This window comes from Periplaneta americana, chromosome 16, assembly GCF_040183065.1.
Source record: "Periplaneta americana isolate PAMFEO1 chromosome 16, P.americana_PAMFEO1_priV1, whole genome shotgun sequence".
Classification (NCBI taxonomy): domain Eukaryota; kingdom Metazoa; phylum Arthropoda; class Insecta; order Blattodea; family Blattidae; genus Periplaneta; species Periplaneta americana.
In genome coordinates, this window is record NC_091132.1 from 89,115,808 (window position 1) to 89,143,278 (window position 27,471).

Here is a 27,471-nt window from a genome sequence, read left to right on the forward strand (position 1 = left end):
GTCACTACATACAGATTCTTCATCACTTTCACTCACAACACCTTCTTTTGCATTATACTACTAACAATGTCCTCTTCTGATACATAATAACGAACATATTGGACAATGGTGTAATATGTTTTAGTATTTAACCACTGGGTAATAACCTCCCATTATTAGTACGTATTTTTAGAGTGTTATTGCAGACCTTTATCCTTACACAGTATGGTCTACTGTTCCAGTTTCCATACTGTACAACTTCTATATAAAAAAGAAAACGTGTTATGCTAAGTATCGAAAAAAGTGTAAATAATTCAGTGGTTTGGGAGAAGAGAAACTGTGAATCATCTCGTATCAGAATACGAGATTGGTGTTACAACTGTGCTCGACTTAATACATATCCAGGATGAAGTGTATAAAGTATGTAAATCTACAACATAAGACCTCTACTACCGTATTCCTATCTTTCTGCTGACAGCCATTACCAGGAGTTATCTCGGCCCTTAAAAATCCATCTTGACAACCAGACTTAAATGAGTGAACTTCTGATTCATTACCTAGCGTGTTAAACACAATACCACTTAATTTACGAAAATATTTCATGGTACAGATTATCCAATTTCTTCGATTAACCGTTCAGTCCACCCACTTCATTACCACGGATAATGGAGGCTCTACTGTACTGTAATATTGATCAATGCTACTTTTTTCACGACTGTCAAAACTGTATATTTTACTTTGAGAAAAAGTCTATAATTGTTTTCTGAACTGACAATTTTAAAACTGATTTTTCTACATAATTTACAATACAACTTGTACTTTTTGTCGCATTTTCTGGTAAATTTTTTTGTCCCTGCCAAAAATAGCCATAAATCATCAGCAACATTTACAGTTTCGGCAAGAGAATTTTTTTTTTTTTTTTTTCACTATCATTGTCACTACATACAGATTCTTCATCACTTTCACTCACAACACCTTCTTTTTGCATTATACTACTAACAATGTCCTCTTCTGATACATAATAACGAACATATTGGACAATGGTGTAATATGTTTTAGTATCAAGTATTATTAGAAACAGTGTGTGTTCAATATAGTCTAATAAAATAGGTAAGGAGTATGGGGGAGGAGGCTAGCTAGGATGGCGTAGTATAATATGTAGAAAATTTGTGAGATCAGAAAATGAAAGGTACACATGAAACAGACATAATAACGAGCATATTGGACAATGGTGTAATACGTTTTAGTATCAAGTATTATTAGAAACAGTGTGTGTTCGATATAGTCTAAGTGATCTGGAAATGAAGAACAGAGTGATAAAAGTGTCAATTCTGAATGAATTAGAGAAGTATAACGAGAGAGATAATTGAAAATAGGTGAGGAGTCTGGCGGAGGAGGCTAGCTAGGATAGCAAGTATAATATGTAGAAAATTAGTGAGATCTGAAAAAGGAAATGCACACAACAAACAGACATAATAATGAACTTATTGGACAATGGGGTAGTATGTTTTAGTAACAAGTATTATCAGAAACAGTATGTGTTCGATATAAGTGTACTGAAAATCAAGAACAAAGTCGTAAAAGTGGCAATTTTGAATGATCTAAATCAAGTTGTTAAGTTTTTAAAGGTGAGAATTTTTTAATGATCTAAATCAAGTTGTTTGGTTTTTTAAAGATGGAAATAATGATCAATTTAAATGGGGTCTAAAGTCAAATTATAAGAGCGTCTATATAAGGTATATCTGTAATAAACGTAATTGTGGCACCGGATACAAAAATTGTGAGGTCCACATTACATGGATGTAAATGTTGGCAATCAAAAAAATACAATACAATACAATATAATACAATGTCCTCTTCTGTAACCTCCTTTTCAACAGTCACTGCACTGTCGATATCAATGAAATCTTCTGGTTTCACGTCTGTAGGTATGTTATTGTTCTCACATATCTGTCTCCAGAGTTCTTGGTCCATCTCTTCAATGTCATCTGCAGGCTCGTCTTTTTCTTCTTCAGTCACTGACAAAATTCCGGATTTCCACCAGCAATTCATTATAACCGTTGAAGACAAGCTTCTCCATGCTGAAGTGAACATTTCCATGGCTTCTAAAATTGTTATGTTGATGTCACCACTTCGTTGCAGTGATCATATATATCATGAAGGGGAAATTTTTATTTTCGTTGTAGTGAAATTTTCGTTATAGGGGAAGCTGTTGTACCCAAGGACAGTTTTTTAAATTTAAATTTTTTAAATTTTTGTAAAAGCTTTTATAACTTTTTATTATTAACAACAGTATCTTTGAAGTATAAAGTATCTTAGAAAAAAAAGTTTCAATTAAATAATTTTTTGTATAGATTTTTAAATTTTTCCTGAAGTGTACATACTGTCCCTAGATACATAAGGGTGATGTAGGTTGGGACACAGTGTTGTACCTTGGGACATAGAATGACATCCTTGGGACATGGTTCAACATAATGTTAATGTAACTAATATTTTATTAAGTGTATATTTCTACAAAATGCAGACAATTTACTGTTTTCTAATTATTATTAATGATAAATTTTACCTTTAAATTTAATGTAATAACAATAGTGATAATGTTGCTAAGTTTTAAAATAATTCTCAATTTTCTTGACAGGAAGCAATATTAGGCTTTTCAATTAAATTAATTTTTTATTATCCAAGGGCATATCCTTCAAATGACATTTTGAAAACATATCTCTTAGTGCCCCTTAGGCTTGAATCGCTTCTTTGAGAAGGTGGGGAAGTTTGAACACAATATCCTCTGATGAAAGATCAACAATTTTCGATTGCTCATCATGTAAAAAAAAAAGTAAATTGTCATATTTAGTAAACTTCTTTAGATACTGAACTTCAAATTCTGTTTCACAAATCTTCTTACAAATTCTACCGACAAAAAATTTATAATTAGTCTCTCTTTCCCATGCCACACACATGAGAACAAAATTTTCTTCTATTATTTCTTCTAAATTCGCTCGAGCAGTATAATTTACAGTTTAAATGGCATCTTCATCATCATTATCATTAGAACTAACATATTTCTCGGCTCATCTGCAGTCTCTTCTGAATTATCTTCTGGAAATAGAACTTGTGCCTTCAACTTCTTCCATTTCTGAACTTTATTCATCATATTTCTCTTCTCACTCAACTTTCTTTTTCTTTCTCTTGCGTATTTGTTAAAGCACTTGTCTTTCCTTTTTTAAGATTATGAGTTATTCTTTTCCTGGGAGGAGAATAATTTAGCTTTGCCAGGGTTTGTCTCTTGATTTTTAATTTGCTACATGGCATTTCCACTAAAGCTGAAACTCCATAAAAGTCATTACTAAATACTGTTTTTGATTACCCATCATAAGAGTAACCGGTAACTTATTTACAAAAAAAATCTAATAAGGTCCACCTGAAGACAGTTGCCCCCAAGTACACCGTCCCTAGGTACATCAAGAATCAGTAAAATATATCTCAGCAAGTTTTCAAGACTGAGGTACCGAAAACAAGCCAATAACCACATGGATTCGTAGCTAGAATAACAGGGTTTAAAAATATAGATTTAAGTTTTTAATCGTATATCTAAAGAATCAATTAAAAATAATTCATTCATTTGACAATTACTTACTTTTTAGGTTCAAAATCAGATTTTTTTAAACTAAAATCTCTCCAGATTGCTTCAACAAAAAGTAAATCATTCACAGAACAGCTGAATGATGAAATTAAAGTGGTCAACTGCGAAAACAAAAATTCTACTACATAACCTTGAAAATAAACGAAGTGTCCCCAGGTACAACTTGGCTCTAGGTACAACAGCTTCCCCTATTGACGTTCGTACAATTAAAATAATTTAACATGGAACCTTATGCAGGTAACGAAGGGGAGTACAATTTTTCTCGTTGTATTGGCGAATTCGTTAAACTGGCGTTCGTTAAAACGACATTTAACTGTATTTTCATTGAGTTCAAACAAGTCTGAAACCTCAGCTCTATAGACAAGCATGATAATAATTACTCAAGTTTTGCAAAGTTGAGTGTTTGGAAAAGTCATTCTATCTATTTGGTGGTTGTTTTCATGAAAGGACGTATCTTTTTGATATTATTAAAATTTAGATGAGACATTTTTAATACTGGAGAACAGTTTATATTTAGTATACTGAGAAAATACATGCTGTAACTGAATACAGAGTCTATGTATAGGCTAGAATATTGCAGAAATACACAGCATTAGTTATGCTAGTAATAAAATTTTTTAGACTGGAATGCACAATAATGTCGTTCTGGGAAATAAAAATGTATACACATGGAAATATGAGGATGCCAACTTGATAACCAGTATGAGTCCATGTGACAATTGCTATTGATAAGGTGAGTTCCTGTAAATACTTTTTTTCTAAATATATCACCGTTCTAGACTATATTCTTGAAGATTATGGATGAAATCATCTACTGCACTATGACACTTTACCCCATAATAGTAACATCTTCTAACATTACCGGTACTGGGTTACAAGATAGCAGATGGCTTCTTTGCAAAGACGTTGAGCACTAGACATCAATCACATTCTCAGAAAATGATAAATACATAGTTTTGAGGGAAGCCATACATTTTTCTTGCTCTCAATAAAAATTTTAGGTTTGCAAATTCGACATATTGATGTGTTACATCTTTCGGAGTAGGCCTATAACAAGTCTTGATTAATATTTAACAATCATACGAGAATATCGATTAGGAATAAATATATATATTGTGATGTTATGTGAGGTTTTGTGCCCTCACAACTAGATGGCACCTTTTGTAGTGTTTGGTATGCATTTCCGCTAGATGGCGGTTTTCATTTTGTTTGGGGTGCATGCCCGCCAGGTGGCATATTTGTCTTTCTCCTATCGGGTCTGAGATTAATTACTCTTAGTTTAGTTGAGACGAGCGATCTGATTGGCCGATTCAAAGGTTAACGGATTTTTCTTGTTTGCTTGGCGAGCTCGTTCTTGGAGAGGATAATTGATGGGAGTACGTGAGAGGAGTTGACTGGAGTACACGTCGCAGGAGAGTTGACTGCAGGACGCGTGAGACAAGAGTTGATGGCAGTACGCGTCAGAGGAGAGTTTACTGCAGGACGCATGAGAGAAGAGTTCATGGCAGTACGCGTCAGAGAGGAGAGTTGACCGCAGGATGCGTGTTGGAGAGTTTATGACAGGACGTGAGTTGGAGAGTGGCATCGCAACAGTCAACTTGGAGTCTGGAGACATCTATGCGTGGGAACGGACGGCGTGTCCACTCAGACTGGAGTTCGTGCATTGCTGGGTACACGAAAGCACTTGTATTCGTGAATACCAGAGTTGTCGGGTGGCTACGTACCGGAACAGATTGGTGTATCTGGTCAGAGTGGAACCTTCTGGGAAGGAACCATTACATTGGAAAGAAGGCAGCGGTTTTTTGTGATTGGGAATCACAATTTCTACGGGGTGGTGTACGCTGATGGTGTAATGACTACGCGGCGTCGGGGATGCCGGAGTCGAGTTAACCACGGAACATCACGCACCTTGGTTATGAGTTATTTTTGGATTGTTGGCGGCATCGAGGTATGTGCTGGGCATAGGACGCTCGGCATGCTGGAATCATGCTGCCACGTTGTGGACTGCTACTCAGGCTTGAGTGGTATATTTCAAGTTTTGTTATGGTGCTAATGATACGGAGGTATGTACTCAGTTTTGTGGCAAAGGTGAAAGTACGATTACTCCCGTTAGTGTGGAAAGACATGTGTGCTTGGATGATAAGTACCCGTTTACCGGAAGTACGTGTTGGACTCTCATGGCGGAGTTATGTAGAAGAAGAATGGACGTCTTCCCTAGTTATAGTGTTCGCTAGATTTTGTCAAGACTCATTAGTCACCTCCTCATTCATTTTAGTGTAGTAATATGTATAATATTTTTATCATTGTTATTTTTAGTTTTTCATTTAGTATAATAAATCATCATTTTGTTGTTAATCATTTATTATTTGTTATCTATTTGCTCCCATGTAACAATGAGACAACTCGGAGGTGCTTCGATAGAAGCACGATCCACGGCTTCAGGGAAATAGGACATGACGTCTCATGGATGGTGTGCGACATAACTGGAAAGTTACACCAAGAGACGATATGACGTCACAGTGTTATAAGATAAGTAGTCGATCACTAAATGACGTCACAATATATACTGTATATAACTTTCACGTGTTAAGTTTGAACTAAGTTTAAAAATACCTTAGTTGACTAGTTTCGGCATGAGAGCCATCTTCAGAATTCTTTATTCCTAAGTGATATAGTGTTAAAAATTGTGTACTGAAAATGCATAATGGAGAATATCGACTTGATCTACGAAATTCTGAGTGAAAATATAACACTCTCAGTAATAACAATGAGCACGGTAGTAACCTTCTGGCCTTGGGTTACTTGAAATTCTCTTCAAATATGTACTAGAAAGACGAGCAAAACATACAATTACTTCACATATTGGTGAAGAAAATTATATATTTCACACCAGAAAATATATAAAATAATCTTCTTCTTCCGATTCAAGGATGGGTGAAACATGTCCCATTCCGAGGATAATGTTGTCTTGTTATCTAGTTCTGGACATGCCCAAATCTCTTCGTTTTTTAGTGAAAATCTTGACTGGGCAGCATTATGGAGACATCATTTCTACATGCTGCTAATTACATTGATAAAATACTATGTCATCCAATATATTGTTGGTGCTTAATTTATTTATTTCTTCACTTCCTAATGTAACTTTTCTTACTTGCATTCAGAAACCACACATGAGTAGCTTCTATCTCTTTTCTATCATGCTTATAGAGCAACCCAGATTCACTTTCACAAAGAAGCATTGGTTTTGAGAGGACATTATGTAATTAAATTTGAGTTCTTTTGGTATATTTTTCCTAAATGTTTCTTAATTATTCCATTCACTTTGTTATATTTCTTAATGTTTTCTTCTAAATCTAAATTAATTGTATGATTAGGTAAAATGTAACCTAAGTATTTAAAATTGCTTATTTACTCGACAATTTTGTCATCTATGAATATTTCTGCCCTTTAGTTTGTTTTCCTTCCATCACCGAGACTGTGGTTTTAGTTAAGAAATCTTCCCATCATAATTTTCCAATATCCTATTGAATTTTGTTATTTGCAAATCGTCTTCTGAATATACCAATAATAATACCTGGTCATCTGCGAACAAAATACTGCTGACACAGTAATTGTTTCCTAAAAATATAATATTTAGTTTTAGAACTTTCCATTCTTCACGTATATCATTCATGTAGAGATCAAAATGACAATGGAGAGGGCTAATCTCTGCTGGAGTCATCTGTTAATTAAGAGATCAAGGAAAAAAATGGGAAAAACTACTTACATAAAATAAGAATGTAGCGATTCTGTTACCAGTACCCAAACTCTTGAAAGCATTGCCTTCTTCTTTCTGAAAGAAAAACAAACAGGAAAATACTTAGAAGATTAATAATTGAATGTGCTTACTGATAAGTATTCATGGAAGAAATTAGCTGTAACCATTTCTGGTTAAATAAATAGTTTGACTGAAATTGTGTGATATTTTACAATCTTTACAATTTACTTGAATCAACTTAGATGAAATACAAAAAGTGTTCTTTCTTTAAGTATTCTAGTGGCTTCTTATTTTATACTGTAACGAGAATGAACCCAATTATTTTCTTCAAAATATTGGCTTTCATAACTTTTCTCTTCTATGGCACACTTTTCTCTATAGTCAATTCAAACGTAATACACAATACAAAATAAACTTAGAGACTATACAATGGGAAAAGAAATGAAAATATTAAAACATTATATAATATATCATACTGCAATACTTAAGTTTTCTCAACTTGCAATGTGTGAATAAGTTACCGGTACATATTTTTTGTGAAATATATTTTGGAAGTACAATGGTAATTCCAAAAAAGTAACCCACATTCAGAAATGTGAATACTGGTAGTTTTGTATTATCTTCAATTTTTTCTGAAATTAAAGTGTTTTTGAAGATAAAAGCCATATTTACTTACACTCATTGTACTGTTGCAAATCCAATTATTATCATGTAATTTTGCATATAAATAACACACTTAAAGCAAACAGTTGAATTTTTAATTCCCAAATTTTATTGTTAATACATTGACATTGTATCAGCATAATATGCATTACCAGTTTGTAATTTATCAGTTCTTATACACTTACAAGATTTTATTATTTAATGTTTTACACATGATATGTTTTCTTAAAAAATTGTATACTTCTACAATCTCTTGTCATTTCTTACTCCAGGGTTCAGACAATGTGCTCTTCACTATGGAAATATGTAGTTCACTGCTGTGGACTAATGGTTAGCATGACTGACAGTGAAATGAGTGGGGCCGGGTTTAAATCCTTGTTGAGACAAGTTACCTAGTTGGGGTTTTTTCCGGGGTTTTCCCTCAACCAATTGAAGCAGACTGCTGGGTAACTTTCGGCATTGGACCTCGGATTCATTTCGCCATCATTAATTCACATATCACCATCATCATCCATACCATAGCCCTGGGTTAAGTTCACGATGCGGCATGCTGTACTTGTACAAGAGCACAGCTCTTCGGGTACCCAATCATTCACAAAATAGGAGCGGTAAGCACAATAAGCCTCAGACGGCAGTGTAAGCCTTCGAGTCCTTCCTCCATACAAGAGAGAAAAAAATGGAAATATGTACCTACAAATGGAAATATATTTGCTTTCTCCGAAATTGATGATGATGATGATTATGATGATAATATGAATAACATGAAATATGAAAAAGTGATTAAACAATGGTAGGTAGTATGGAAGTACTCCAAAAACTCGCCTCTGCACTGTCTTGGTCTCTACAAATTTCAACCTGGATTCGCAAAGATTCGAATCTAGGTTGTGTGTGTATGTGTGCGTGCGTGCGTATGTATGTGTGTGTGTGTGTATGTATGTATTCACACTGCAAATGGGTATATACCCGGTGGCAGTGGTAACTAATTACACTCAATAATGACAATAATAAGCACAATAAAAAATACAATTAATAACAATAACAAACAACAACAATAATAATAATAATGATAATAATAATAATAATAATAATAAATATAACAACAACAACAGGGAGCATCCTAAATTAAATGAAGTACAATCACTTAAAATAACATTTAAAGTATGGTAAATCTAATTTATATCTTAACCCTAAGTTCGAACTAAAACCCACTAGTCTTCATTTTAGAATAACGAAGGAGTAATAATTGTTCACCCACTACAAGGGTGTTCTTTGAGGTCACTGGACTTAAGAACTAATGTTTCCAGACGACGACCTCTCTCTCTGTCATACTGCATTTCTGTAAGTGATATCAGCAGTCTGTCTGATAGTTTAGTTGGACCTATACGAATATTATATCACTAAAGAACGATAACAGAATATAAATGATAAATATCGGTTTGTTTAATTAATATAAGATATTATATAATATATAACTAATTATTTAAATAAAATAACCTATTTTACAAAGAACAATGGTTATTTATATTATAATAATTACTGATATAAAATACAGAGTACTTATCGCAAAAGATCAGTAACAAGATATAAATAACTTGAATATTATTTATAATGCTAAAGAACGAAAACAGAATATAAATGATAACTTGAATATTATTTATATCACTAAAGAACGATAACAGAATACAAATGATAACTTGAATATTATTTATAGCACAAAAGAACAATAACAGAATATGAATAATGTGAATATTCTTTATATCATTAAAGAATGATACCAGAATACAAATGATAATTTGAATATTATTTATATTGCCAAAGAATGGTAACAGAATATAAATGATAACTTGAATATTATTTATATCGCTAAAGAACGATAACAGAATACAAATGATGACTTGAATATTATTTATATCCCTAAAGAACGATAACAGAATATAAAAAAAATTATCACTTGAATATTATTTATATCGCTAAAAGAACGATAACAAAATATAAATAACTTGAATATCATTTATATCGAAAAAGAACGATAACAGAATATAAATGGTAATGTAAATATTATTTATAACGTTAAATAACGATAACAGAATATAAATTATAATTTGCATATTATTTATATGGCTAAAGAACGATTAAAAAATAAAATGAAAGCATAAGCAAGGGCCGAACTCACAACCTTCGAATCATTAAGCGAGCCCTCTACTGCTGGTGTAGGAGACACAGTTATGGAATAGTTCTATACTTCCGGAACTACTTCTACAAGCACTTGCATCGTGTAACATTGCCGTGACCCGAAGTGGACTTCGAAAATATTCGCTGTTCACGAGTGCAGCCACTTTTTTTTTTTGACAACTGTACTACCTGATAACAGATATAACATATCAGCCAGAATTTCAGTCAGAGGTAACATTAAGTGGGCTTTTGTTCAACGTAATTATAATTAACTGATTGTTTATATTAAGTGTACCAATTTCTTTGTATTCTATTCATTGATCAACGTTCTCTTTTGATATAGTACAGTCAATGAATCTTTCACAATACAGGTACTATTAATTCGTTTTATTTGATATTGTTTGTTACTATATTCAAGCTTAGGATATCTAAATTCTAACTAGTGTCACTATAATGACATTTTCTTATAACCCTAACGTGTCTCCACTTGGTTCTGTGCATTTACTACAGTATTGAATGACTGAAGTAATTCTTCATTTCCAGAATATATCAGCAGATAAACTGTCGTAACTATAGTTAATTATTTATTGCACGCTTATTTATTTACATTAAAGCCAAACATTTCCACCTCTAGATGCCCCATTGATATATAAATCTGTGTACAAAAAATCTCATATTTATCTTAAAACCCTGAATTTTAAAGTACGTTTCAAATCTTTAAACTCGATTTTTCAAAACGGTGTTTTGGTAGATACGACAGTATAGTTCTGAGGGTGCGATATATACTACATTTTATACTTATGCTTACCACCAAATACAAATTAAATTTAACAATAATGTGTACTACAGTTATTAAAACTTTTTTGAAATCGATAAAATATTTTGATCGATCGACAGCACTAGTTGTAAAAGGAATAATTATTGGTGTTATATATTTTAAGAGGTATTCAACTCAGAAAGATTGTTACCTTAATAATGAAGGAAGTCAGGAAACATATTTTATGCAGAAGAAACTTTCAATTGTTATTAAAAATACCTCGGTTCTTTGATGATTATACTAGGAATGGTGAACTCAAGAATCACATCAATTACATTCACATGACTTATATGTACGATGGAAGTTTAATGGCACCTCATTCTCTACATTAATGTAAGAGGAACATTAGGAGGAAATTTTAGTTGTGATGAATGCCACTGGTTTTGAAGGAATATATTCAGGGTGCTAATTGAATATTCTTCGGTGAGGGAGGGGGACATTATAATTTTGGTTGTCGATAAAATATAATGCCCATAGTAATTAGAAAATATAATGCCCATAGTAATAATTAGTAGTGTCGGCGCACTCATATTGTTGTAGCTCTCAACTTAACTTATATTAAAGAAGAATTATGTACTACATAAGTAACATATATTGGAGAAAAAATGGGAGTATAAGGGTACAGTACATCAGTTATTCATAGATTTCAAAAACCCGTATGACTCGGTTAAGAGAGAAGTTTTATATAATATTCTTATTGAATTTGGTATTCCCAAGAAACTAGTTCGATTAATTAAAATGTGTCTTAGTGAAACTTACAGCAGAGTCCGTATAGACCAGTTTCTATCTGATGCTTTTCTAATTCACTGCGGGCTAAAGCAGGGAGATGCACTATCACCTTTACTTTTTAACTTCGCTCTAGAATATGTCATTAGGAAAGTTCAGGATAACACAGAGGGTTTGGAATTGAATGGGTTACATCAGCTTCTTGTCTATGCGGATGATGTGAATGTTAGGAGAAAATCCACAAACAATTAGGGAAAACGCGGAAATTCTACTTGAAGCAAGTAAAGGGATAGGGTTGGAAGTAAATCCCGAAAAGACTAAGTATATGATTATGTCTCGTGATCAGAATATTGTACGAAATGGAACTATAAAAGCTGGAGATTTATCCTTCGAAGAGGTGGAAAAATTCATATATCTTGGAGCAACAGTAACAAATATAAATGACACTCGGGAGAAAATTAAACACAGAATAAATATGGGAAATGCCTGTTATTCAGTTCAGAAGCTTTTGTCATCTAGTCTGCTGTCAAAAAATCTGAAAGTTAGAATTTATAAAACAGTTATATTACCGGTTGTTCTGTATGACTGTGAAACTTGGACTCTCACTTTGAGAGAGGAACAGAGATTGAGGGTTTTTGAGAATAAGGTTCTTAAGAAAATATTTGGGTCTAAGAGGGATGAAGTTACAGGAGAATGGAGAAAGTTACACAATGCAGAGCTGCACGCACTGTATCCTTCACCTAACATAATTAGAAACATTAAATCCAGACGTTTGAGATGGGCAGGGCATGTAGCACGTATGGGCGAATCCAGAAATGCATATAGAGTGTTAGTTGGGAGGCCAGAGGGGAAAAGACCTTTGGGGAGGCCGAGACGTAGATGGGAAGATATTAAAATGGATTTGAGGGATGTGGGATATGATGGTAGAGACTGGATTAATCTTGCTCAGGATAGGGACCAATGGCGGGCTTATGTGAGGGCGGCAATGAACCTCCCAGTTCCTTAAAAGCCAGTAAGTAAGTAGTATTAGTAACATATAAAATATACAGAGAGTATAAATTGAGCACATGAAGGGGATAAATGTCTCTGGTGGGAACAAATTAATACCTTCTCAGCAGGGAACACCAAATTCTTCATGGGTTGATGATCCCCGGCTTCCCGCCAGCCAATTCAAATCCCTGAATATATTCCAAAGATGCGAGGCATATGTATAAACAGTGACCTTTACTGTAATTACTGGGCGTGAACCTTCATTTTTAATATCGAAAACAGATTACAATAATTTATTAGCAGATGGCTCATCATTATAAAAGAGAGTGACATACATAGACATAAAGGAAGTGACAGGGTTTATACGGTATTTCGTCATGTTTATTGCACCTGATAGGCTACTTACCCTTGCAAAATCAAAATGGGGTTCGTAGTGACCTCCAATGCCGTAGTTTACAACCTGCAGCTCCTCTGCTGTGCTGATTGTGAGACCTGTTATATCTTCCACACGTCTGTTCACTGCTGATACATGGGGGTGAAATTCATCTCTCAGCCAAGCTGATTTACTGATTCGATAATTAGCAGTCTCCAGTTCACCAGTCTTCGAATTTTGCACTGTTGCACGCTTAAACTGTGGGTATAACAGAAATTATATTTTATTTAAAGATTCCAGAAATTCATTTAATTTATCTAAAAATTATAACAGATGCCGACTTGGCTCTGTTGCTAAAGTGCCATGCTACAAACTGAAAGAACTCGGATTGAAGTCTAGGCAGCGGCGGATTTTCAGGGGAGGCAAGGGAGGCCGAGCCTCCTCTAATATTTTACCAGAACACAATATGGTAGTAATAATTTCAGCTGAATTAAGATCACAGACAAGTTGCAGCAAATGACGAACATTTTTCCTTTTATATTAATTTTACTATTCACTACAATAAGATGTAAGTTACGTAAAGTCGACCACATTCAGTTGGTGATGCCCGCTCGCTATACTGTAGTTAGTTTCGCACCGAAAAATAACAGATAGCACTGTAACCTGTACAGTGGACATCTAGCAGCCTGCAGTGTCTATGCGAGAGCAGGAGAGAGGAGTCGGCTATATGATGCTACTCCCCGGTAACCATGACAACAGAAGTTCAACCAATAAGATAGCTGGTAGAAGAGTGTTTAAACTTGACTAGAACGCACGAGGGGAGCCGATTTGGAGACGTCCTACCCACCGCTGACAACTGTACTGCTATAGTCACTGCTGGTTTCGGCTGTATTGGGAAGCTCTCTCTCTTTCTCTCTTCTTGGTTTTAGAAAATTGAGTCACGTGTTGTTAGTTTTCTCTCCCTGCGTAAAAGTTTTCATTTATGTTGTTAGATTTTCTCTTGCTTGCGGGTGTTCTTGTTATTTTATTATTTTGTGTTACGAGATGTATTTACTTATACAGTATTTTAAATACATCGAGAGTTTAGAAACAAATGCAGATTTGTCTCTAGCTTCTTCTAGTAGCAGTTATTCAGTATGTTGTGACCTATTTGATCAGTTTGCGAAGAAAGAGGAACGTCCAGTTAATTTGCTGTAAAATTAGACTATGTAATAGTAATGAGCAAGCCTCGGATTCTTACGTTCGAATCAATTTTGTTGCTATCTCGTTACTCTCGAAATATTGCTTTTCTTATTCGTTTTATGTAGCAAAGAGTAACATTCTTAAATTCAATATGACCTAAAAAGACCTAATTCGTAGGTTAGGACTTAAGAGTGTCCTAAAGAGAGGCAATCTTTACCAAGCCATTGCAATATATTAACAGTATGTTGTTTATTTTTATTTTTTTTTCTCCGTAAAATCATATAAATTCCTAAACATAAGATTTAAAATCCTAAAACATAAATTGGAAAACCTAATTTTAATTTCTTAAAATCTATAAATTCTGCGCTTGGTAATGAGGTACGTCACAGGCCTTATATTTTTATATTCTCATCATTCACGTCTTGGCCTCCTCAACTTTCAAACCCACCGTCCGCCACTGAGTCTAGGAAGAGGTGGGAGTAGCCTATAAGGTGGTCAGTGTGGTGCTGACCACAAGGCTGAAAATAAGGAAGATCAATGGTAATGATTGCCAAAATTGTCTCATCACGACATTATTGACATGTTTTACTTTTAGGAGAATGTGATATATATATATATATATATATATATACATACACAAAATTACCTTGAAATAAATCTCATAGCACTATTAATACTTACTATTGTTATTGCAAGTTATCTTGAACTTCCTGAGCGGGGACAAAGGGAAGGAAGCGCGTAAAGTGGGTGGAGCCAACTGAGTTGTTTGCGCATGCTCCGCAACATAATCTCTTATCAAGAAACATAGAACTATAGAACTATGACAGCAAATTTAGCAGCTGTTCGTTCCGTTCCTGGCAGATCTCTCGACGGTACCCGGTGCAGACATGGCTGCCTGGAGATTGAAACTTTAGCACATGTCTTGGGATTCTGTGAACAGGGATTGCTCTTGAGGAACTCTAGACGTCTTATAAGATCCAAAATTACTGCCGCATTAAGAAATAAGGGCTGGATAGTAGAAGAAGAAATCTCCTGTCTAGCTGAAAATGGGTCAACGAGACAAGTAGATATTTTAGTGTACAATGCTGACACTAAACAGGGTATTATTGTGGACCCCACGATACGTTTTGAAGTAGGATGTCATCAGTCAGCCGAGGTCCACCATGAGAAGAAGTCGATCTATGAGCCTACAGACAACTATTTCAAGCTGAAATATGCCTTAATTCACGTTGAGGTATTCAGCTTGCTCACAGGTGCTCGAGGGACTATACCAGCTTTTTTTCGAAGAATTTCGACTGCAGTTTGCTCTGTCAACATCCCTGAGGGAAGACATTGTGATAATTGTGTTAAAAAAATCCTGCCAAATCCTAATTAATCACATTGTGCCACATTAATAGCAATTGTAATTTTTCACGCCCTTGTCTTTGTTTCCCTTCTTTAAAATTTAATATCTATGTTTACATATGTATATTAATTTTTTTTGAGGATATAATGAGTCCGTAAGGGCTACCCTCAATGGGGGGGGGGGGCAGTTCAATATTGTTTTTTTATTTCCCATATTGTGATATAATGTGAATATGGATAATAACACAAAGAAAACAACTTAATGTTTGAAAACAAATCCCAATAATATTTTGTTTTATTCGATAAATCTTAACAATAATGGTTTTAAGTAGTATTTCCATAATTTTCGTCTTTTTTTTTTTTTGATGGCACATTTAATTCCGGCATTTTGTCAATAAATGAATGCAGCTACGAATTAAAACATGTGCAAATTGTGAAAGGTAAAAGTATTCCCTGTGTATGGTGCGCCGTGAAGGCAGCTGGGGGACATGGAGGTAGAGTTCCAACTTTCTTGACTAGAATGAAGTTGAGTGGTTGGTATCATGCTCTGACTGAATTTTACCTGTGGGAAAGATCCAATACTCAATTTGATAAGAGGCTGAGGGAATCTCAGGGTGGTTCTTAATGTTGACGGTGTTTTTACCAATTAACAGTGTAACTTTAGAACTATATATGTGCAAGCTCTGTAATTATGTTGGATAGTAATTGAATAATATAAATTATAATTGCAAGAACTTTTTTCATGTGAATGTTTTAAGTTTTTACAAACTGTTTCATGGAAAAGAACTTTAGTGCTTTTTCTTTTCTAACCTTGGGCTAGGTATTTTTCATTTGCTGAAATTTGTTCCAGAACTGGATTGTTTTTAAATAAATACTAAAATCTATTTACTGTATGTCATGTTTTTATAATTACACTGTACAAAAAGTATTCTCTTCACAGAAATAGCTAACAATCTGTTCCTTTCATCTGACCACTACACACTCAGTATTGAAAATGCTCTTTCGATAGAATTAGTCCATAATGGTAGAAAATAAATACCAATGAAAACTATCAGCCATTTTGTCGTTCTTTATAAACTACTTAAGTTAGTAAAAATATTTACTTACCCTTGGAATTGATAATTTTTTAATAGTTTCAATTTCTGCATCATAAATAACATCATGGTAAATTAGGATTAGTGGCTTTAAATACGCCACCTCTTCTTTTACTCTGGCAAGACGGAGAAATGGATTGCCCCTGTCTGTGTATCTACATTTTAGTTTTGATGCCGTAGCTGGAGACATGACCTGTTCTAGACGACAATGCATCTCATAGAGATCCCGTTCTGGTATATTATTTGTGCTGTGAGCCACAGAAACCTGTAACCAACATATAAAGGAATAAATTACTGCAGTATGATAATAACAAGTATACATGTTCAGCTCGTAGAAAGTGTATGTATTTTGCTTTACAACTGTTTAAGCGAGTTACATTATTAGAATCTACCCATATCATACATACTTCCATCCAATTATAACATAAGGGGTAATGTTTTGGGGTAATTTACCAAATACCAAAACTATATTAAAACTATTATTTGCAGATGATATAGTTTTGTGGACTTCCGGATCTTACAGACATAGAGACAAAATTCAAAATTCTGCTCTTAAAGCTCTAAATCAACTACATGAATGGAATACATCAAATTTGATGACACTCAATTTAAGCAAAAGTAACTACCAAATATTTTCACTCGGTAAAAAAGAAAGAGAATTCAATATCCAATACAATGGCCAACACCTTCCTAGGACTTATGAATCCAAATATCTTGGAGTTATTTTCGATAGTAAGTTAACATGGAGCAACCATTTGAAATACATTTCTGAAAAAGCTCGTAAAAGATTCTCCCTTCTAAACAGACTAGCAGGAAAGAAATGGGGATGCTCTAGGAATACTTTGAACACTACATACAAAATGTTTATACAGCCAGTGCTGACATACTGCGGAGAAATTTTAATTACTTCACCTTTCATAAACGACATAGAATATGTTCAAAACCAAGCTCTCAGACTCATTACTGGTGGAATCAAAACAACTCCAATAGATTCTATGAGATTCCTCACTAATATTAACAGTATCAAAATGACAACAGAAGAAAAAGCACTGATTCAATATGAAAAACTTATCAGATTACCAGGAAACAATTGGCATTCATACAGTCCTCTCTGTAGATTGAAAACTCAATAAAGTTTCATATCCATTGTTCAAGAATTAAAACAGAAAATCAATATCCCGAATTTAAAAGAAAACTTACAAATTAAACCAAACCCTTTAACTCTATTAAATATAGAATATAATCTAAATTTAACAGAAGAAATACTGAAATCAGAAGTAAACACTGAAATACTGAAACAATTGACTTTAGAGACAATTAATATTAGGTACCCTCCACAAAACCGGCTTCATTTATACACCGACGGATCCTTGATCTCCAGAGAACAAGGTGCCGGTGCAGGTGTTACATGCTGTCTCTTCTCACTTTATAGATCTCTTGGGTATGGAACAACAAGTTTTGATGGTGAAATCATTGCAATAAGTGAATGTCTCAGGAATCTTCTATGCCACATCAATAAATTTAGGAATGGAGTTATATTGTCACACTCCAAAGCAGCTATTCTATCAATCATCTCTAAACACACACCTTCATCTCAAACAGCAGAAATAACTAAAATGCTCTCTCAATTAATATCACTCAATAAAAGAATTGTACTCCAATGGATACCATCCCATTGTGGAATCCTGGGAAACGAGAATGTGGATGCTTTAGCAAAGAAGGGCAGCACTGCTACTTACAGACTTGTTACTAAATCTACGTATTACTCTGTGAAGAGATTTATTAAATCTACATACTTAGCCTTCAACAAACAAAATTTGATAATACAATCCCAAGGGAAAAAATGGAACTCTCTGCATCAAAATCCACAGTTAATTCCTGATTTACCACGAAAATCGTCTGTAGCTGCATTTAGATTGGCAACAGGCCATGATTATTTGGCTAAACACCTGCATAGAATTGGAATATATCAGTCCCCTAACTGCCCATTGTGCAACTCAAACCAAGAAATGGATTTGGAACACCTGAAAATCTGTGCTTCATTGGCTGGTCATGATAATATCTTTGAAAAATATTGGAGTGCAAGAGGTCAAATGACTTTATTGTCAAATGCCTGGCATTAGAAAACAACAACAACATATTCAAACTATATATACAGAAAAGAGCTATTAGATCAATAATATAAATAAATAAAAGATTTTAAAATTATGGGAATACAACCTCTGCCACGTACATATTTTTGAAACTCTAGTACCGGTATATAAAAAAGCTAATTTAAACCAATTCCCAAAAAATTAAGATGTCCTTATCATACAAGGAAGAAAACTGATATTCACAAAACTTACTTTAATAACACGTAAATATTATATAAGAATAGTTTTATTCATATTGGTCTTAAAGTGTATTAATTGTTTGCCTAGTTACCCGAAAGAAATATCTGTGCTCCAGAAATTTAAAAAGGTATTTACTTTTCTGTTACACCACTGTTTCTATAGCATTGATGGATTCTTGGAATTCCTATGTTTCAAGTCCTTACTTCAAAATGTTTCGGAGTGGGTTGATGAGGAGCAGGGTTGTAGTCCCAAACTTCACATTGCCGGAGCTCTTTATGTTTTTTAACCTTTGGGGAAGGAGGAAAGTTTAGTCTTGGATGCAAAAAAATAACACAAAGAAGGAAATGCCGTAAAGTAAGACATTCTATTACAAAAGTACGGTATAACCATACTATATCATGGTGAACAATACATCGACACAATAAAATTCCAGCATATACATTTTTCTCAATATATTGATGTGACCATTTCGCTACATGAGTTCTGGTATCATCAACTGAACAATACGATCTCAACCTCGTTGAAATATAAGGTTCCGAGTTCCAGTCTCTCAGGACAGGCCCATGCAGTTTAATGAACATCAGTGAAGATACATGTGATATTAAAAGCCTGTTCCTGGTAAGAGATATGATTATGTTCATCATACTAAATCCCCCTTCACACTCAGCTGAATTGCACGGCATCAGTTTTGTGCAATTCATTCTTCGGGGACATGTTGGCTGTTGTCACAGTAATCTCGATAAGCATTTTTGACCTTGAATGTGTTTAGTTTAAACATATTGCAGAGCTTTTATATCTCTTCTTCGCCATACCTTACAGGTAAATCAGAGGGCTACTGGTCACATTCAAGAACTTTGATATGATTCAAGAGCTCTTCATACTCGTATTCAACAGTTTTAAAATCAATTGCTGTTGACGTAGATTAATGGCTAGTTATTGTTGTAACACTAGACAAAAGTTGTCGTCGGTTAATGAAAATCACCTTCAGGTTATTGGTTAATAGTATGGAACAAAACTGTCAATTCTTGATCACTATTTGGACCTCTAGAACTCGCCTGCCAGGCTTCTCATTGAGATTCAATTAAGTGAATGCATCACTTAATTAGTTAGTATACATACAATATAGAGGAATTTATATTCTGTAAGTTTTCAGAAAGAATAGATACTTCTGCTAAAATGTCATACATTATTGGCCAAATCCTGTAAGAAATGTATGGCTGAAAATCGCCTCAATAAACCATTATACATGATTCTTTCAGTGGACGACCTATTCATATCTTCTTTGGCTTTCAAAAAATACCTAAATAAAGAGCTGTAGCCAAACCAAACAGTTGAAACTGTTCGTAATTAACTGGCCACATACCTAGTTGTTAGAATATAGCCGATTTTATTCATTGCTTGGTCGAGCTGTACAGCACACTCAGCTAACTGACGTTGATTCATTGGTGACCTGCTGTATAAAGTGTATAGCTTGTCCAAGACTATTTGAAAATGATTGACACCACCTACTTCAACAACGGCATCAGCTAAAGCTAACTCTAGTCAATGATTCATACAATGCCAAATTATTATATTTGGATACTGGGATGAAAATTTCTGGGCTACTCCAGATTGTTTACCCAGCATCGCTTGTAAATCCTATCAAATGTTGTTAGAGGTATTCATTATCAAACCTGTGTTTGTTAAGACAGCTAACAAACTCTGAAATATTGTCTCAGACTTTTGATCAGAAAGTTCGACTAGATCTAAAAAGAAATAGTTAGGTGGTTATTCTTTGCGTATTTCACATTTCAAATAGATTATCAGTACTGATTTTTAACTTAGGCTGGTAGACTCATCAATTACAAAGGATATTTTGCAGTGTAGGCTTTCACGGCCGGAGTCTATAGAAGTAGATTCATTTTCCGGGCTGAGAGGCCGTGGTCTATTAGTTGGTTTTATACCAGACCTTTCGTCTGCAACTGCGGCAGACATCTTCAGTGGAGTGGTATCCGAGGTCGCAAGACTCTTCTCGGCGTACCTGAGGCAACTGATCCTGTGTCTGGTTGTGCGAGCGTATTTATAGTGCGGCTCGCGGGCCGAGGCCTGTTGTCGCTGCGGTCCGCGCCGCTTTGTTCGCTGCTCCCGTTCTGGGTTCTGTCCTTTTGTTGTAGTGGCTTCTTATCTGTTCTGTTTAGGACCGGGTACCAACACTTGTTTAGCTTTACGCCTTCTTCCTTGCGATTAAAGTTGTTGTTATGTTTATGTATTTCGATCGCTTCTCTATGTAGACGGGGGAAGAAGTGCATCGTCGTGCTCAAGATGTCCGTGTCCTTGAATCTAATGTGACAGAACATAATAGGAATTGCCGCCTAGGACAGATCGACAAATCGGCAGTGGCAGCACATGCCTATCAAGAGGGCGATCACAACATTAGATTCAAGGAAACGGACATCTTGAGCACGACGACGCACTTCTTCCCCCATCTACATAGAGAAGCGATCGAAATACATAAACATAACAACAACTTTAATCGCAAGGAAGAAGGCGTAAAGCTAAACAAGTGTTGGTACCCGGTCCTAAACAGAACAGATAAGAAGCCACTACAACAAAAGGACGGAACCCAGAACGGGAGCAGCGAACAAAGTGGCGCGGACCACAGCGACAACAGGCCTCGGCCCACGAGCCGCACTATAAATACGCTCGCACAACCAGACACAGGATCAGTTGCCTCAGATACGCCGAGAAGAGTCTTGCGACCTTGGATACCACTCCACTGAAGATGTCTGCCGCAGTTGCAGACGAAACGTCTGGTATAAAACCAACTAATAGACCACGGCCTCTCAGCCCGGAAAATGAATCTACTTCTAAAGGATATTTTCCCAGATACATCCTTTATTTTTCTAATAATTCTAGCCTTCATTTCCTTAGAGACATGTTCTATAATCTCAACAGTGCTGTAAGGAGAATGCAAGGCAACACCAATGCCTACTCCATTTAGCTTCTGAAGCTCAAGTAAACCGAAATGGTCACTGTAAGTGTGGTCATTCTGCGCAATGTAATAAGCTGATCTAAATTTCGCTTTTGTTGTTTCATGGTGGGTTACACTCGTTTATTCGCGAACATTTTCAATTGATTGCTTTCAGATGTATCAATAATTTTTGTGTTACATTATGAGCACTGGATTTCTTGTGTTCAATGATTTTCTTTCGTAGTGATTTAAGTTGATCTGATCTGATCTGTTCGATCTGTAGTAATTTACTGAATATGAGCGTCATTCATTATATACAGAAATACACTCTTTTTTAACGCACCTAATGTAGTTACTTCATGGCACACTTTATGGCTTAGCTTACCTTGCTTACAATCAATCCATAGATAAGCTTCTTTTTTTGGGCCCATTGTGTTCCCCATCCATAAAGATTGCAGAAACCTAGAGACTATTACAGAGCTATTTACATCGACAAGATTAATTTTCTCTATAAATTCGCAGTAGCCAAAGAGCAGTTCCAAATGGTATTTATATTGGTTACATCCAATTCAGGACACTGAAATTGGACATGTGAAAAAATTGTTCTTTCTTCCTTCATTATCTGTAGATGGAATCTTCAGTGATAATCATGACTTACAGGCATCTTTCTGCCAACATGGACACTGAACATTCAGTATTCCTGTCATTATATTTATATTCTTTCTATTTAGTATAAAAACAAGTTTATGAGAGGACAACAAAAACTTCTGTGTCATTTAAACATATAGGCTTAATCGAATCATCTTAAAACCAATCATTTATGCAAACTACCTATATATATTATACTATTATTATTATTATTATTATTATTATTATTGTTGTTGTTGTTGTTGTTGTTACTATTATTTATATCATCAGCATTATTATTTGAACCGCGTAAAATTTATGTAGATTACTGGACTGTACCCGAGCACGAGCATATGCTCATTTCGGGTATCTATTCATATGTATTCAATTCAAATGTAAATTGTAAATAAATTTGAAATTTGAATTTGAATTTGAATATCGGTACTATAAAATATATATGATAAACGTATTATGTGTCTTTACGTATTAAATTTTATGTTACCTTGTTAACATGTTTCATGATGTTTCTGATGATGGCCAATAGCAGGCCGAAGTGATATAGTGTTAAAAGTTGTGTAATCAAGATGTATAAATATATATGCTTAAAAAACGGAAAATAGAAACAGACAGTAACTGATACGAAATTAGTTGAACATAAATTTTATAGGCCATTTTCTGTCAGATGCTTTTCCAATTCACTGTGGGCTACACTAGCACCTTGACTTTTAATTTCACTCTAGAATATGCCAATAGGAAAGTTCAGGATAACAGAGAGGGTTTGGAATTGAACAGGTTACATCAGCTTCTTGTCTATGCAGATGACGAGAATATGTCAGAAGAAAATCCACAAACGATTAGGGAAAACACGGAAATTTTACTTGAAGCAAGTAAAGTGATAGGTTTAGAAGTAAATTCTGAAAGGACAAAGTATATGATTATGTCTCGTGGCCAGAATATTGTACGAAATGGAAATATAAAAATTGGAAATTTATCCTTTGAAGAGGTGGAAAATTTCAAATATCTTGGAGCAACAGTAACAAATATAAATGACACTCGGGGGGGGGATTAAATGCAGAATAAATATGGGAAATCCTGTTATTATTCGGTTGAGAAGCTTTTGTCATCTAGTCTGCTGTCAAAAAATCTGAAAGTTACAATTTATAAAACAGTTATATTACTGTATGGTTGCGAAACTTGGACTCTCACTTTGAGAGAGGAACAGAGATCAAGGGTGTTTGAGAATAAGGTTCTTAGGAAAATATTTGGGTCTAAGAGGGATGAAGTTACAGGAGAATGGAGAAAGTTACACAACACAGAACTATACGCATTGTATTTTTCATTTGTTATAATTAGGAACATTAAATCCAGACGTTTGAGATGGGCAGGGCATGTAGCAATATGGGCGAATCCAGAAATGCATATAGAGTGTTAGTTGGGAGGCTGAGACGTAGATGGGAGGATAATATTAAAATGGATTTGAGGGAGGTGGGATATGATGATAGAGACTGGATTAATCTTGCACAGACAGGCTTATGTGAGAGCGGCAATGAACCTCTGTGTTCCTTAAAAGAAGTAAATAAGTAATACATTTTATTACTGCACAAGAATATGTCATTCTCCTATAAAAATGTTAAAAAAGCAATATTCATTTTGTGTAATACTCACGTAAGTTAGAAAATCATACTGTTATGCATAGTCATACGATATTTAACTATATGCCCATTTTCTGTCATTTCACGAGAATTATAATTATAAGCAACTTGAGAGACATATCTTCAAAATTTTCAACGACATGAAAAAAGATGATGTACTCTACTTATGCCTTGGCAAACTTGAAATAAATCTAAAAGTAGGTAGCCTACATATACTTTGTACAGTTGTGCTAAGATCTTTGTAAGAATTTGATAGACTTTTTTATTATCAGCTTGATATTCAATTGTGACATTCCTAGTTTTGGTCAAGTAGTGACAATTCTCTCTTCCAATAGTAATGGAGAGATGAAAATGGAGAATTTGTAGAACAATATATCATAACATGAAGTATCCACAGGCAACATTCTCCAAAAATTAGCTTTCTAGGATTTGAACTCAGGTCTTCAGCCGTTGAAATATTGCATATCATCTTGGAAATAAATATAGAACAAATACAATACTGTTTAATAATGCATAACATACTCTTACTTGATCACTAAGAACAGAGCCTGTTCCGTCATCTCCCCTCTTCTGTCCTTCTTTGGCTGCTTTCTCAATGTCTTGTAGGTAGTATACTTTGTTGCCAAGAGCACGTTGGTGAGTTGGAACTATTTCCAGTAATTCATTGGTTAGCTTCAAGGCTCTATGAACATTTCCTGTAAGCGAATCCAAATGTTTCACTATAAGAAAAACTACAAGGAAATAATGAAGATGGATAATAATGATGATGATGATGATGATGATGATACTATAATACATTTCTTGAAAGTGGGTGGTTGACTGTTAACGCCTCTAATTATGGGTTATGGCTAAGACTCTCCTTGATTTCCAATGTCTAACAGTGTCAAGAATTCCATTTCTGAAGAAGAAGCACCAGTAGGCCTAAGGCGCTTTAATTTTGATAGAGATGAGAAACTGCTAGTGAATCTTTATTTAAATCCTCTCATTCACATAAGTACGGGTATTCTTTTACATACCATCACAGGGGTCTCCTGCTAAACTACCTCTCTGAAAGATGTGCTAAGGATTTATCAGCCTTAAAAATCCTTGTGTGTTTGTTTAGTCAACTATCCGAAGACAAGTTTGAACCTCACAAGTATCACCAATAAGGAATCACTCATGAGGCTGAGGCAACTAAGTCAGGAGATAATGGGGTAGAGTGGCCAGTTCCTTTCCCCCTTTATATATATATATATATATATATATATATATATATATTTTTTTATTCAATGCAGTGGCATTTGACTAGAGTCATTGGCCATACAATGGCGATAAAAATTAAAAGGAAAGAAAACGAAATAAATTGAACAATGTCCAAGTGAAACTATGACTCAAAAAATATTTTCCAAGCTTTTACACTGTAGTCCATAAAAGTCAACTTTTTCTGCCGAAAAACTTTGTGTAGTGTGTATTCTACGACTAAGAGTAATCTAATGATGTGTGGAGGTGAACGTAATTTCTACAAATCAACAATGAGTCCAAATAACTTACGGCAACGTCATTCTAGTGCTGAAGTAAAGAAAGATGGAAGTCTACCTCCATGCCCCCCAACCGCTTTTTCGCATACCTCTACCTTTTACCAGAGCAATTATCGCAGAGTCATTTTCCATCTTACAGTAATAATTGCATATTACCTTTTTAAGTCAGTTTAATAAATTCAACAAAGGAATCAAGAAAAAAGTACTGTAACTGTTTATCTTTTGATAGGAGCAGTTTATAAAAAATGTGAGGCTGTTCAATTATAAACAAGGCACATATAGTACCGGTAAAACTTCTTTTACATGTTTCGCACTTATGCATTTTTTACACTTAATTATTTTTTCCGAGGTCCTGGCAAAATTCCTATATTTTACACGTATATGTGTAGTACAGTATGCGCCAAAATAAACAATACTGAAATTATCGTTCATCTGCTGTCCACGTTTCCCTAGCAACGAAGTATTTATTTATTGTATACAGTATTTTGACATATTGTGAATTCAGTGTTATGTTGATTTCTGCAATTATGGTTCTCACAACAGAGGAGAAGGTATTTATTGTCGAGCATTATTTCCGGTCATACGGCATACTGAAATTACAAACATATTCTGAAAATCAAGATAAGTCAAGATAACATAAGACTGATTCCGTACGATGGAACTTCTTGACGACAGCTAACATTGTTGTGTTATTTGGTGTTGCATTGCTAATCGCTCCTGAACTGCTCTTTAACATGGCGCAAGCTCAACCCATACTGACGCCCCACTCCATATGACCGGAAATAATGCTCGACGATAAAACTCTTTTTCCTCAGATGTGAGAACCATTTTAGCAAATCTTCACTATATTGTGTGTCAACAATACAACAATGAGTTTAGATAAACAAACTTCACCATGGATACGATACATACATGTGCAGTATCAGTGCGAGAATTTCAGTGCTGTTTATTTTGGTGCATACCGTATTCTTGCTGGTGGCACATGTACTGAAAATGCCACTAATAAAAATATCGCACCAAATAATAAACCACTGTCCCTTAAGAAAAAAAAATCTTTGGACCATCCACTGAAATGATGGCCTAATGAAGAAGAAGAAGAAGAAGAAGAAGAAGAAGAAGAAGAAGGAGAAGGAGGAGGAGAAGAAGAAGAAGGCACTTACATGATCGCATTTTAAATTTCAGGAGATGTGAAACATCATACATTCTCAATCAATTTTGCTCGAAATTAAGTTTGCCATGAAAATGTAAGAGCGCGAATATACAATAAATGTGTGTTCATTGTTAAGATGCAGCCCATTTTGAAATTCGTGAAAGTTCAAACTGCTCATGCTTGCCTCCAACAATATTATGTCCCTTAATGATGCTGTTACTGCTTTAGAAACAGTAGACTTTTCGTAACACAGCATGATGTAACTGAACAAATTAGGGAATGGTTATCACAATAATTTGAGGTAATGGGTTCTTTAAAATTTTAACACTTTTTAACGTATGACTAAGTAATTTTATGTTTTTAACAAAGTGTTAACGTGAACTTTAATCAATGTAATGGGTTTATTCCTTAGAAGCAAGCAGTTCGATGAAGATCACACGGGAAAAGCAAATTAAGTCAAATTCGTAAAATTTTTTGGATTGAAGTTTGAATTAATGTAATAGGA

General features: G+C 34.7%; 1 protein-coding gene across 5 annotated transcripts in view; it reads right to left on the reverse strand.

Moving 5' to 3' along the window:
• LOC138690940 (prolyl 4-hydroxylase subunit alpha-1-like) overlaps positions 1-27,471 on the reverse strand; it is a 310,277-nt gene that overhangs the window by 9,307 nt on the left and 273,499 nt on the right. For 4 of the 5 annotated variants that reach the window (XM_069812517.1, XM_069812516.1, XM_069812514.1 and 1 more), the window contains 4 exons: positions 24,822-24,994; positions 16,751-17,002; positions 13,151-13,375; positions 7,386-7,451 (listed from right to left, as the gene is read on the reverse strand). In XM_069812517.1, the coding sequence (XP_069668618.1) occupies positions 7,386-7,451; positions 13,151-13,375; positions 16,751-17,002; positions 24,822-24,994 (716 nt within the window). The remainder of the gene's footprint in view (positions 1-7,385; positions 7,452-13,150; positions 13,376-16,750; positions 17,003-24,821; positions 24,995-27,471) is intronic. The other variant, XM_069812515.1, reaches the window with a different exon arrangement.